The sequence below is a fragment of the Peromyscus californicus genome, unplaced genomic scaffold, assembly GCF_007827085.1.
Source record: "Peromyscus californicus insignis strain IS unplaced genomic scaffold, ASM782708v3 Scaffold_4__1_contigs__length_199733344, whole genome shotgun sequence".
NCBI lineage: Eukaryota > Metazoa > Chordata > Mammalia > Rodentia > Cricetidae > Peromyscus > Peromyscus californicus.
This window is the reverse complement of record NW_026294562.1, coordinates 112,380,727-112,395,245: the sequence shown is the minus strand read 5'-3', so window position 1 is coordinate 112,395,245 and position 14,519 is coordinate 112,380,727. Positions and strand designations below refer to the sequence as shown.

At 39.2% G+C, this 14,519-nt stretch overlaps 1 protein-coding gene across 12 annotated transcripts in view; it reads left to right on the top strand.

The window, feature by feature from the left end:
* Nucleotides 1-14,519, top strand: part of Picalm (phosphatidylinositol binding clathrin assembly protein) — a 92,940-nt gene that overhangs the window by 36,954 nt on the left and 41,467 nt on the right. For all 12 annotated transcript variants that reach the window (XM_052762230.1, XM_052762227.1, XM_052762225.1 and 9 more), the window contains exons 3-4: nucleotides 6,311-6,386; nucleotides 10,740-10,842. In XM_052762230.1, coding sequence (XP_052618190.1) covers nucleotides 6,311-6,386; nucleotides 10,740-10,842 — 179 coding nt within the window. The remainder of the gene's footprint in view (nucleotides 1-6,310; nucleotides 6,387-10,739; nucleotides 10,843-14,519) is intronic.

The window sequence follows — 14,519 nt, the reverse complement described above, 5'->3', positions numbered from 1 at the left end:
GTTGGTTGGTTGGTTGGTTGGTTTTTTTTGTTGTTGTTGTTTGTTGTTTTTTTTTTGTAGCAGTAATCATACTCTGGATACAAAACTGTATTTGGCTTGTTTGTGTGTTCCACTTATTATAAGTATCACCATGTTCTGTATTGTTTATCATCGTCAAATAGTTTTATAATCCAGTTTTTTTCTTTTTTTAATAATTTATTTTTATTTTATATGCATTGGTGATTTGCCTGAATGTATGTCCGTGTGAGGGTAACAGGTCCCCTAGAACTGGAGTTCCAGTTGTGAGCTGCAATGTGAGTTCTAGAAATGGAACCTGAATCCTCAGGAAGAGCAGCAGGTGCTCTTAACAGCTGAGCCATCATCTCTCCAGCCACCCCCCCCCCTCCTTTTTTTTTTTCCTGGAACCCTCTTTGTAGACCAGGCTTCTCTGTAGACCAGGCTGTCCTTGAACTCATAGAGATCCACCTGCCTCTGCCTCCTGAGTGCACCACCTCTGCTTATAAAATTGTGTGTTTTTTTTTTTCAATTTTCTTTTTTTTTTTTTTTTTTTTTGGTTTTTTCGAGACAGGGTTTCTCTGTGTAGCTTTGTGCCTTTCCTGGAACTCACTTGGTAGCCCAGGCTGGCCTCGAACTCACAGAGATCCGCCGGCCTCTGCCTCCCGAGTGCTGGGATTAAAGGCGTGCGCCACCACCGCCCGGCTTTTTCAATTTTCTTAACTAATATCCATACTGGAAATTGAGCTTTCAGATTATTCATATTATAGCCTCATATTGAGATTTGTTTGTAGTTTTTAAAAATGGCTTCTGCAAGTGCTGCCTAAAATGTGTACTAGGCAATCATGCAGCAACTGTTAAGGACATGTGTTACCCAGTTGCTTTTAAACTCATTCCAGCCAATTCATAGATCTGATAGAAGTGTTAGGGTATGCTAGCTTAAATGTAACTCAAAACATTTTGGCCTCAACTATAGTAGTAGTTTCTACTTTTAACACAATGTGTTTGCTTAAGGGTATTCATTCTGAAGAATTTCAGGAGCCACAAATACAACCAACTCTAATACCAGGCAAAGAGGCAGAGTATCAGCGTTAGTTTTCAGATGTTGTAAATGAGGCAGTGGTACTGCAAACCAGTGTTGATATAAAGGAAAATAGAAAGTTGACTGCTATTTCTAACAGTTAGCCAACAGATAGGCAAAAGAGCATTTCACTGTGCTTTGTACATAAACTCCTGTTTACTTCCCCTAAGGCAGCTAAGTGTGCGCCTTGCTTTGTTTCTCCCATCTTTCCCCCTGCACTCTTCTTTCTCTTTTTTCTTCTCAACTCAGGTTTATCCACTGGCAACTCTGTAGCCTGTGACAAGGTGTACATAGGGTTCCTTTATGCTGTGGTTATGGGAATACCATAGAATGGTAGCTCTTATCAGGGAAGGAAATAATGTTTCACCCTAGAACATTTGTTTACAACTAGAAGAGATCTGCTATTACCTGGTAGGTAGAGGTCATGGCTATTCTTGTAATAGATAGGATAGAATCAAGGGATGATCTGTCCCAATTGCCACTAGTGTTAATTTAAGGTAGAGAAACCTGGACACAGAAAGAAAAATCTCTAAAGGTTGATTCTGTCTCAGGGTCTTAACATGGGATAGCTAGGAACTCCTATCTTATTTTCTGCATAATAGTTAAGTGGCTTGAACAAGTCATTTCTGTCTGCTTTACATTTCTTGTCAGTATTATGAAAATACCAGAATGAATAAGTAAAATTAACCTAGGCTTCTTAAACTTTTCCACTCATGACTCCCCTTTGCCCAAGAGAGTTTTATGTGATCTCAGGTATATGGGTATATAAAACATGTATATTAGGTCTAGTGGAATGGCTTAGTGAGTTAAGGCACTTGCTACAAGCTTGGCCTCCTGAGTTGTATCCCCAGACCTCACATTCTAGGAGGAGAGAATAACTGCACAATGTTGTCTTCTTACTCCGACAAGTGGGCTGTGGTATGAGTGTACACATACACACAAAATGTAAAAAAAAAATGTAAAAAAAGAAATTAGGTATACAGATCCTATACTTTATACTGATAATATACTTTATATTGATAACAAAGTATAAAGAAGTATATTTTAAACAATTTTATATAAAACTTTATCATTCATTAAAATACTCAAGTTGTATGTTAATGGCGTAAATATGATTTTTTGTATTCACATAAAGAATTAAATTGTGGCCGGGCGGTGGTGGCGCACGCCTTTAATCCCAGCACTCGGGAGGCAGAGCCAGGTGGATCTCTGTGAGTTCGAGGCCAGCCTGGTCTACAGAGCGAGTTCCAGGAAAGGCGCAAAGCTACACAGAGAAACCCTGTCTCGAAAAACCAAAAAAAAAAAAAAGAATTAAATTGTGAGGCTGGTAAGATAGCTCAGCAGGTGAAAGTGTCAAGCTTGACAACCTGAGTTAGTACATGGTATGTCCATGGTGGCAGGAGAGAACCTGCTCCTGCAAGCTGTCCTCCTCTGACCCTCCACACATGCACTGTGCTTTCTACCCACCTCCCCACTCTCCCCACTCTACCCCCGCACACATCATGAACACACAGTAAATAAGGGAAGAAAGTCGAAAAAGTAACTTATGTCGGATAAATATTTGATATTGCAGGATATAAACATCTTCAGAGTTTTTACAGTTGATTGATACATTGATTTTAGAATCATCAATGTTGAGAAAGCCACTTCTCATTATACATTCTACAGAATGGCAGAAATATGCTTAGGGATGTCTCAGAAATTGTTAGAAATTTTTTCCTAATCTTAAACCAAATTTTAAAAATTACCTGTATTTCTGTTTGTTTGCATGTGCACACATACACTATGTGTGGAGGTCAGAGGACAGTTTCAGAGAGTAATTTGTAGTCTCTGAGTCCTTTCACTGTAGTCTCTGAGGATTGAACTCAGATTATCTGGCTTGACAGCAAACACTTATACTTGGCTGGGTCATTTCAATGGCCTTTAATGTTTTTTTGTTTGAAACTCGAGTTAACTCAAACAAAAATTTTTAAAATCAAACATTCTGACACAGTGACATCTAAAGATTATTCAGATGATATATGCTGAGGAATGACAGAAAATATTAAGAGGTTTCTTTGTGGGAGCCCATTTTCAGGTTCCTTGTGGCTTTACCCAGCAGGTCTTCATAGAGAGGATGATTGGATCACGGACCTTAGTGCAGGTGTCTGAGATGGTCTGCACTTGGCTGTGCTGGGGGGAGGTCTTTTGCTCCACCCCTTGGCGTTTCTATAAATACCCTGGGGCAGAGACAATCAGGGCTGTTGGAATAGGTTCCAGGCCCTCACCAGGCTATCATGTATTCTCTGTTTATCTCCACAATCTAAATCCTTCTATCTAATATTTCCTGCTGCTTGCACTCAAGAAAACTCTGGGGAACTGTGGGGTTGGTGGGTAAACGCCCCACAATTCTTTTTCATAATTATATCATGATTGTATAAGAGCAGAAAATTTTGTGTATATGTGAAGTCACAGTAGTTCATGACACAAGTGGTCTCATCTGAGCGAGACATTCAGGCAGCATTAGTTGGTGTCCAATGGTGTGATGGCATGCACAGAGCAAAGTGAGTGTGTTATGTGTTCATAACCAAATGAGTGCTTCCAGAAACACTGGATTTAGTATTTTTTTTAAAGATTTATTTATTATGTATACAATATGCCTGTATGCCAGAAGAGGACACCAGATCTCATTATTGATGGTTGTGAGCCAGCCACCATGTGGTTGCTGGGAATTGATTTTAGGACCTCTAGAAGAACAGCCAGTGCTCTTAACCTCTGTGCCATCTCTCCAGCCCATTGGTATGTTTTTTATTTTAAATTAATTTTGGTTCTTGCTCATTTAGAACCCTTTTACTGTTGTCAGAGTTTTCACAACTCCCATGTTCAGTTCTATTAACCATATGCAGTCTTACCCACAGTTTAAGAAAGAATACATTACAGCATAATAAATTGTTGGTGACTAAAATTTGTAGATAAAGGTTCCAAAAAAGGAAGTATAGTGCTTTTAAACATTTTATTATGAAAAATTTCAAGCATACTGAATCAGAAAGGCTATTGTATTAATTGCTTATGTACCTATCAGGCAGCTTCAACATTACAAAATTTTGGCATTTTTGAAATGATACTTTTAGGATGGTGAGTTCTGAACTACACCAAATGAGAGACTGTGAAACCTTGCTATTTGTCAGATGGGTGGCATAATGCTTGAGTTACTAGGTTGCTTTTAGAGACATAAATCAAAACTTCATTAAAGCCATGAGATTTATTACTCCTAAAGACTTGTCTGAAATGTCTTGATATAAAATACATGTTATACTAGAGTATGAAGGGAAGAAAAAATGTTATGAAAGCCTGTAAAAAATCACAGTTATGATGTTTTTATGTTTTTAAAACAGGCTTTTTTCAGGATAAAGATGAAACATAGGTCTCATTTATAAAATGCTTGCTTGTCAGTTTGGGGTGATGTCATATGAAGGTCAGACGGGGGACAGTGTAGTTGGTAGTAAGCTACTACATGTTTGGAAACAGTGGGGAGGGGAAAGGGAACCCGAAGAAGTGAAATGAGAGACGTTCCCCTCTGTGTGTCTGGAGTTGTATTGAAGTACAGTTAGGGTAATGTACTATGGTCACTTTGGAGAACATTTTGAGGGTGTTTGTTTGAAGAGATGTACTTTTTATAAACACTAGCCTAATAGTCCAGCCTAAGGTATATCCTGACAGTGGTTTGCATGTGGATACCAAATACAAAGATGGCAGTGTATTGTTAATAGAGAATTTTAGGAGGGACTAAATATCTATAAACGAATAGCTATGCAGTTGTTGGAATACTAGGCTATTTATAGTAGATGTGTAGTAGGGGATCATTTTGTTGAGTTGTACATATTGAAAAAGAGTACTATATGGTACTTCTGTAAATTAATTTTTAAAAGTGTTTTGTGCCGGGCGGTGGTGGCGCACGCCTTTAATCCCAGCACTCAGGAGGCAGAGCCAGGCGGGATCTCTGTGAGTTCGAGGCCAGCCTGGTCTCCAAAAGCGAGTTCCAGGAAAGGCACAAAGCTACACAGAGAAACCCTGTCTCGAAAAACCAAAAAAAAAAAAAAGTGTTTTGTTTGTTTGTTTGAAAGTCTTGCTGTGCATTCCTGGCTTGCCTAGAACTCACTTTATATCATATCCATGGCTATTCTTGAACTTGTGCCAGTATCTGACTGTTGAATTCCATGTTTGTTGTACACCATATCTAACTTACTTTTTTGTTGTAGCCAGGGCTTGCTTCAGATTCTTCATCCTATTTTCTTAGGCTCCTGAGTCTTAGGAGTGCATTACACTTAGCCTGTAAATTTCAAATATAGTATAAAATTGCATCAGTGTGTACATACATAAATTGTCAGAAAGTATGTAGAAACTATGCCTGCTTCAACTAAGTAGTCACCTTTGGTGAGAGATGGAGGAAATGAGATTAAAGAGCTGTGTTTTCAATGGAGTCCATGATGCTGTGATTGTATCATAAACCCTGAAGTGAGTGGTTTAATGTGTTTTAACCTAGTCAGTGAAGAAGGAGTTCTCTTTAACATTGTCTTGTATGATTAGGAATATTTTGGTTTTTAAAAATCACAAAAATTGGGACCTCTGAAAATCCAGCTGTTGGAGCTAGAGAGACAGCTTGGTGAGTAAAGTGCTTATTGTGCCAAGATGGAGACCTGAGTTTGGATCCCCAGAGCCCAGTGCTTAAGATGAAGCTGGGTGAAATAATGTGTAAGGCTCTGTCTAAAAATAAAAAATAGAGCTGCTGAAACAGTTCAGTAGGCAAAGCCACTTGCTCCCAAGTGTGAGCATCTAAGTTTGTTCTCTAGAACTTGCATCGGGGAGGATGGAGCTGACCCCCGGAGGTTGTCCTCTGACCTCCCCATATGTGTCATGGCATGTCATACAAAACAGAATAAATAAATGAGTTAAAAAGTACAGAAATGATCTGGTTATTCTTATGTGTCCTGCTATGCTATAGTAAAGACAAGTATTGATCGTAGTTTATAAGTGCTTAATTCATTTAATTATTTTGACTTTAGTATTGCAGGTGTGGTCACCAGGTTGTAATAAATGTCTGTACTGATGAAAACTATTACGTTTTTATGTTTATGTGAGGATGGGAAATTGAAATAAGCTCACTGAAATAGGTTAACCATCACTTTCCTCCTACTTTCAAATTAAAAGTTTATAAGATGGCAGTACCATAATTTTTTATAATTGTTTGTTTTCCAGCGTTTCATTCAGTATTTGGCTTCAAGAAACACATTGTTTAACTTAAGCAATTTTTTGGATAAAAGTGGATTGCAAGGTAAAGACTTTTTTTTTCTGAAAAAACCAAGAGTAACCCCATATAATGATTATTGCAGCATTTAACTATATTAACATATTGATGTTTCAAATCACATTTTAGTGAATGCCTTTTAATTAAGGTTGATGTTGTAGTTAGCACCTTAATCTCTGAGAGGCAGTGCAGGGTGTTTGCAAACATGGACTCTGGAACTGCACTGCCAATGCTTTACCATTTAGAACTACATGGACTTGAGCAAGTTTACTTGACCTCTGTGTTTGTTGCTGTCTGTAAAATTAGAAATGATGATAGTCACTGCCCAGTAGTTGTTATGTGGCTTAACTTAGTTAATAACTAACCCTAAAGTGCTTAGGATAATGCCAGGCACACTATATGAATGTTTACCTTAACTGTTCCCGCTGCTTTCTGGTTTTGTTTTATTATAAGAAATATAGTTGACATTATACATTATAGGGACAAAGTTGAGTATAGTGTTATTGACATTGATAACATGACTGTTCCTTTTTTATTTAACTTATTTAATTTTTCATGGTCTATATTCAATATATGTTACATAACAACACTTTTACACAAGTACAGATTTTGAGTTGAGCACGCCCACCTGATACCTCCTGTGCTTCTCTTAACAGTTCCCCTTTTTCCATTTTGAATCTAGTCACTTTAAATTGCCATATTTGGTTATAACCATCAATGTCCATTCTGTCTTAATGGGTCTGTTGTCCAGAACTGGGACATTAATATTATAGACTGTCAGAGCTAGGAAGGACCACAAAAGGATTGCTAACCTATTTGGTAATATTAACAGAGAGGTTCAATCTGGGAAGTATCTTCAGAGGTGAGACCTGTTCAGGGCTTGGAGAGGTGGAAGATATCCCTTATTTTAAGTTCACTTGTACAGATGTACAAGTTTTGAAATATTCAAGATTGTGATAGGAAAAATGAGTATGAACCGAATGTATGTATGACACATTGGAGAACATGTAGTGGTAGACAGCCCTCAAGAAGCTATTCAAAACCAAACAGAAGGCTTTGATGGGCTTAAATTTTATAATGTAGTAAGGAACCTGGGAAAGATTTTGTAGGGGAGAAGAAAGTGTGTGCTGTAAGGACAACAGCCCGAGGTGAAGTTGGGTCAGAGAGCCTGATTTTTGAAGCCATTGAGACTGTAGTCATTGTCATTGTCCTGTCCTATAGTGAGGTAATGAGTGCCGAGACTATAGTTCTCACAGTGGCAAAATGAGAAGAACTTGGTGCATTTAGTTCATTGCATGTTTCCTTTTGCTCAATGCAAGTATGACTTAGCATGAACGGAAATACTGCTTATAATGAGTCTGCTTCCAGTGATTCTGGAATATAAATGCATAGGAACCAGTGTTACAGAATTTAATTAATTAATATTATTTAATTTTAAAAGATTTATTTATTTATGTTATGTGTGTATATATCTGCATATTTGGATGCACACACATGTGTGGCTTCCCTTGGAAGCCAGAAGAAGGCAGAGGGCATCAGATCCTATGGAGCTGGAGTTGGAGGTGATTGTGAGTGCTGGGAACTCTGGTCCTCTGTAAGAATAGCAAGAGATATTAACCTTTGAGGCCTTTCTTCCACCCCTCATTCAGTTTATTTTAATAAGAGGAGCATATTAAGGGGGAAAATAGCAATACTCCCTTTTTTGTAATATTAAGAATTTTTTAGTTTTTTGAGACAGGGTTTCTCTGTGTAGTTTTGGTGCCAGTCCTGTAACTCGCTCTGTAGACCTAGCTGGCCTCGAACTCACAGAGATCCGCCTGGCTCTGCCTCCTGAGTGCTGGGATTAAAGGTGTGCGCCACCACTGCCCGGCATTAAGAATATTTTTAAAAATTAAAACTACAGAACAGACTGACAGGTATAATAAAAATGGGGCTTCTCTTTCAGGGAAGATAGAAACTGCTTGTTTATCTTCTCCATTTTTTTGTTGCTTTTGCTTTTGTTTTGTTTTTTTGAAACAGGGTCTTAGTAGCTCAGGCAGGCCTGGACTTCACTTCATGGCAGTCCTTTGCCTCAGCCTCCCAAGTGTTGGAATTATAGGCATGACCATCATATCCTGCTTTGCTTGCACACCACACCACACCACACCCCACCCCCCCCCACCCCCCCCAGACAGAGTTTCTCTGTGTATTTTTGGTGCCTGTCCTGGATCTTGCTCTGTAGACCAGGCTGGCCTGGAAAAATCACAGAGATCCACCTGGCTCTGCCTCCTGAGTGCCGGGATTAAAGGCATGGAGCACCACTGCCTGGTGCTTGCAGATCTTTTTATTGATACTTCTTGGTTCTTGTTTAACTTTTACTTTAAATCTTTTGGTGAAAAAAAATGTATACAAACAGTAGCTATAGAGTCTAAACATACAGATGGTTTTTGTTTCATTAGTTACTAATTTTCATTTCCTTGAGGTGAAAAATTAAATAAATTTGTCTTACTATTTTTAACTTGTATTTTTATTTTATGTGTGTGCCTACAGAGGCTGGATAAGGGCATTCGATCCCTTGAAACTGGAATTACAGATGGTTGTTAGCTGCCATGTGGGTGCTGGGAGTTGAATCTTGGTTCTTTGTAAGAAAGAGAAGCTGGGCCTCTTAACCACATAGCCATCTTTCAAGACCCAGAAATTAAGTAGTTAGTGGTAAAGATTTTTAGACTTTTATTCTTTTTATGAAGAGGTAGATTAGTTGTTTAGCATTTCAGCCTACCTTATAGAATATATTCTTGGTGAGATGGCCCAGTAGATAAGGGCACCTCTTGCCAAACCTGACCCTGGTTGATTCCCAGACCTACATGGTGGAAAGAAAGAACAGAATTTTGCAAGTTGTCCTTTGGCCTTCATGTGCATGCAGTAGCCAGGAACATGCACACATACACAGACACACATGTATACAGACAGACACATACATACACTTATTTATATATGTTTTTAAAACATACATTCTAGCCAGGTGATGGTGGTACACACCTTTAATCCCAGCACTTGGGAGCCAGAGAGAGTTGGATCTCTGAGTTTGAGGTCTACAAAGTGAGTTCCAGGACAACCAAGGCTACATAGAGAAACACCCTCTCTTGACAAACCAAAACAAACAAATAAATATATATTCTATAAAGTTTTTAGCAATAATATTAAATAATAGTTAACATTTGTTCATTGAGATTTTTGGAAAGTAATTTTGATAACTAGTGTACCAGTGTTTTGTTGGGTGGAGTCTGGTGTATAAACTATAAGCAAACTAGTCTAGTCAGTAGGATAGACCTGCTTTATAATCAGTAGCTACTAGTTATATTTGAGGGAATGATACTGGAGCATGAAAGGTTAATGAGAACTTTTAAGTAAGTTGATTGAGGCTTGAAGAGCAGGAAGTATTTTCCCTGTCAAGATAAGGAAGACTAGATTAGGGGAGGGAACAGCATGGACCACAAACCCAATAGCGTTTTATCAAGTACATTAACAGGGATGAAACTGGGTGGCAGCAGTAATTCCTTTTCCCCTTTGTCTGTTTTGTTCTGACTTTCTAAATACCAAATCAAGTTGTACATGCGCTTGCACGCGCATGTGTGTATGCCCACATGCGTGTTGTTATTGTCTTTTTACAAAGCAGCGATCAAGTCAAATTCAATCTGTTTGAAGAAGCCGAGTTAAAAGAAACTGACTTATTTTTCATCAAGGAGCAAAAATTTATAGACCTTTGACCCAGACAGTAGCTAAAATACATGGTTTCTGGTATCTTAAAAAATAATACTGATGAGATGTTGCTGATTATGATGAAACAGTGTTAGAATGATTTATATAAATTTACAATTTATTGAAAATACTCATAAAACTCTGTCTTCAATATACATATTACTTTCCTTTTTATGGGACAGTGCTTTTCTTATTTCTTACAAGGTTGGCACATGTGAGTACACTTGTCCTAAATAATACACAGCTAAAGGTTTCGCAACTATAAAAATAGAAACTTGATTTGATTTGAGGGGTGGAATTATGGTTCTGCTAGGTGTTAAGATTGAGTTCTGAGGTTCTTAAATCATGAAATGGAACATGTTTTTCTAACTCCAGAAAAGTCAAGTATAGGCATATGGGTCAGATGAAGCAAAATAGACTTATTTTTAGTGAAATTGTATGGGAAAAGTTTTTAAAGCCGTATATAATACACTTGACTTTTAATATGACTCTAAAAAATTTTAGGAACTTAGTATGAAACTTATTATTACCTAATTTGCATCACTGAATGTAGTTGGGATATAATTTTTTGCTGTTGAATTATAAAGTTGTTTTAATAGATAAAGTTTAGATTTTAATCATTCATGAAACTTTGTTTTACAGGGTATGATATGTCTACATTTATTAGACGGTATAGTAGATATCTAAATGAAAAGGCAGTTTCATACAGACAAGTTGCATTCGATTTCACAAAAGTGAAGAGAGGGTGAGTTATATTTTCATTTCTAATTCGGATATCAAATACTACAAAACAAGAATTATACATTGTGAATTACAGAACTTTACCCAGTTTTATAGTTAAACTTTATTTTTAGTTGGAGGAATGCCATATACTTTTTGTAGTGTAGAATTTTTTTAAAGTTCTATTTATCATTATAACAACTTTATTGAGTTACAGTTCTCATGATTAAAAATTCATCCTTTTAAAATTTATAGTTAATTTTTAGTATGTTTACAAAATTATGTGACATAACCCTACTGTATGATTTCATTTCTTATATTTTCTTCCCCTAGCCCCCATCTCTATTTCCCACCCACTCAGTTGATTATGTTTAGTTTTTCTGGTTACTTTGCAATTCCATAGGCGTTTTAGGATCAGTATGTCAATTTTGGTAGGTAGGTAAAACAGCCAAGAATTTTAATTAGTTCTTTTGGTTACAGACAGGGCCTCGTGTTTCCCTGGCTGGCCTTGAGTTCTCAGGAGATCTGTCTGCTTCTGCCTCCTGAGTCCTCGTCTTGCTTGCAGCCAGGATTTTAAAGTAGGAATCACTGAATGTGTAGATCTGTCTGGGCCACTTGTAGCACATTTAGTTTCTAATAAACATAAGATGTCTTTCCATTCATTCTTTCCTTTACTGTTTGTGGCCGGTTGTGATAGCGTATGCCTATAATCCAAGGGTTACAGAGGAGAAAGGCAGGGCCGTCACCAGTTTTCTTTATTAATTCTGGTCTCTGTCTCTGTCTCTTTCTCTATCTCTGTCTCTTTGTCTCTGTCTCTCTCTCTCCCCCTCCCTCCCTCTCCCTCTCCCTCTCTTTCCCTCTCCCTCTCCATCTCTCCCTCCTTCTTTCTTGAGAAGAAAAAAACGTCGTCATAGTACAAGGATTGAGATGGATGAGAAAGTACAGATGTCCAGACACCACCTGCATTGTGTGGCTGTTGTGATGGTCTTAAATGTGCCAAAGGTGCCACCAATATGCATCATAGTTTTCCACTGCTGCCCATTAGTTCTTGATCCCGAGGCATGAAAAGGTGATGAAGAGCACCCTGGCTGCCATGCTCACAGTACAACTCATGACAAAGCCCATCTTGATATAGTTTAAGCAGTTGGGCTGGGGTTGCTTGTTGGTGATCACCTGTATTGCTCAGCTTTATACCTCATACCAAAATCTAGACAAAACTAGGCAGAGGGCAAAGAGTGCTTGTGTCACAGGGGAAATCAGGGGTTCACTTTCATAGCACTCATTTCAGGAGCCCAGGGCTGAGAACTGCGCCCTTTGGATCCTAGGCCCTGCCATTGGGAACATGCTGCTATAAGCCACTTAGAGGTAGATGGCTTTGGGAGTGACTGCGGCTCTCAGGCCAGGGCCTACAGTGTCCACTTACATATATTTTTTTTTTTCCAAAAATGAGTTATCATCCTGTGTGCATAGTGGAGTGGTAGCTGTGTATGCCATGGCACATGTGTGGAGGTCAGAAGACAGCTTTATGAAATTGGGTCTCTTTTCCCACCCTTATGTGTGTGCCTTTTCCAGCTGAGACGTCATGCGTATAAAAGTTGAGTTTAGTTTTTCTGCATTATGAGTGCTGATCATCTAAGCACAAGAACTAATCACATGAATAATTGACTAGTACTTTGATGTCTAGTAGTGTCTTATAGGCAGCTTTTTTCCTTAGGCTGTATCATGGTAGCTCAGGAAAGAGCCATTGAAGATTTTTTTTTTTTAAATGTATTCATTCATTTTATATCCTGATGAAGTTTCTCCTCCCCCTTCTCCTTCCATCCCCTCCCTTCCCCACTTCCTACCCCAATCTACTTCTCCTCAATTTCTGTTCAGAAAAGGGCAGGCCACCCATGGGTATCAGTAGAGCAAGTTGAGGTAGGACTAAGCTCCTCCCCTTGTGTTAAGGCTGGCAAGGCAACCCAGTATGAAGACTAGTTCCCAAAAGCCAGCCAAAGCATTAGAGATAGGACCTGTTCCCACTGCTGGGAGTCCCACAGATAGACGAAGCCACACAATTGTCACACAGATGTAGAGGGCCTACGTTGATCCCATGCAGGCTCCCTGGTTGTCAGTTCAGTCTCGGCGAGCTCCTGTGAGCCCAGGTTAGTTGTTTCTGTGGGTTCCTTTGTGATGTCCTCGACCAACTGTGGCTGGTACAATCTGCTCTCTGTCTTCAGCAGGATTCTTGAGCTCGGTCCAATGCTTGGTTCTGGATCTCTGCATCTGTTTCCATCATTTGATGGATGAAACCTCTCTGGTGACAATTGGGGTAGTCACCAATCTGTAAATATAGCAGAATATCCTTAGGTATCATTATGTTTACTTTTTTTTTCCCTCCAATAGTGTTTGGTTCTGTCCTAGGTTAGGTCTCTGGGCTATCCAGCCTCTGAGTCCTGGCACTCCAGGCAGTGTCAGGGGTGGGCTCACTATGGTGGTATGGGTCTGAGGCTGGACCAGTCATTGGTTGGCGACTCACACAATCTCCATGCTACCCATAACACCCTACCCCACCCCTCCATCCCTGTAGGTCAAAGATGTGTGGCTGGGCCAGCGTTCCAATTCCTCCATTTGAAGTCCTTCTGGTCACAGAAGGCCAGTTCAGACTATGCATCCACCATTGTTAGGAATCTTAGCTGGGCCATCCTTGTTGACTCCTGGGAGTTTTTCTTTGCTCCAGGTTTCTACCTGACCCCGAAATGCCCCCCATTCCAGTCATCCCTTTCAGTTTTCTCCCCCTCCATCTACCCCTCAACCCGATCCTCATGTTCCCATCTCTGCCCGACCCCAGTCCACCCACAAAATCTCTATTTCCCCTTCCCTGGGAGATCCAAGCGTCCCCCCTTAGACCCTCCTCGTTACCCAGCCTTTCTGGTATGTGGATTGTAGTATGGCTATCCTTTACTTTACAGCTAATATCCACTTGTGAGTGAGTACATACCATGTTTGTCTTTCTGGGTCTGGGTTACCTCACTCAGGATGATTTTTTTTCTAGTTTATCCATTTGCCTTTAAATTTCATGCTGTCATTGTTTTTTACTGCTGAGTAGCACTCCATTATGTATATGTACCACATTTTCTTTATCCATTCTTCGGTTGAAGGGCATCTAGGTTGTTTCCAGGTTCTGGCTATTACAAATAAAGCTGTTATGAACATAGTTGAGCAAGTGTCCTTGTGGTGTGATGAGCAGTTAAAGGAACAATGAGTGTGACACCACAGAAATTTCTGGTGAATGCTTTTCCAGCTAAACTGCCTTCTCTAGCTTATACATCCTAGAGACCTAAACAGCTGCCTGTGTACTTCAACTTGTTCTTGAAATTATAAACTATTTAACTCAAGTGAAATTTTTAGGGGAGTTTGTTTGTTTTTGTCTGTTTTGGAGACAGATTTTCTCTGTGTAGCCCTGACTGCCCAGGACCTGACTCTGTAGACCAGACCAGGCTGGCTTTGGACCCAGAGATCCACTTGCCTCTGCCTCCCAAGTGCTTGCATTAAAGGCATGTGCTACTACAACCTGGCTTAAAGTAGAAATCTTCAGAAAAATGTGGACATATATAAGACATTTAATAGATGAAATCAAGTTGTTGTTTTTGTTTGTTTCTTTGGTTTTTTTTTTTTTAAAGCCATTTTAAGTCAAGGAGAGGTGGATAGGTGGATTGTTTA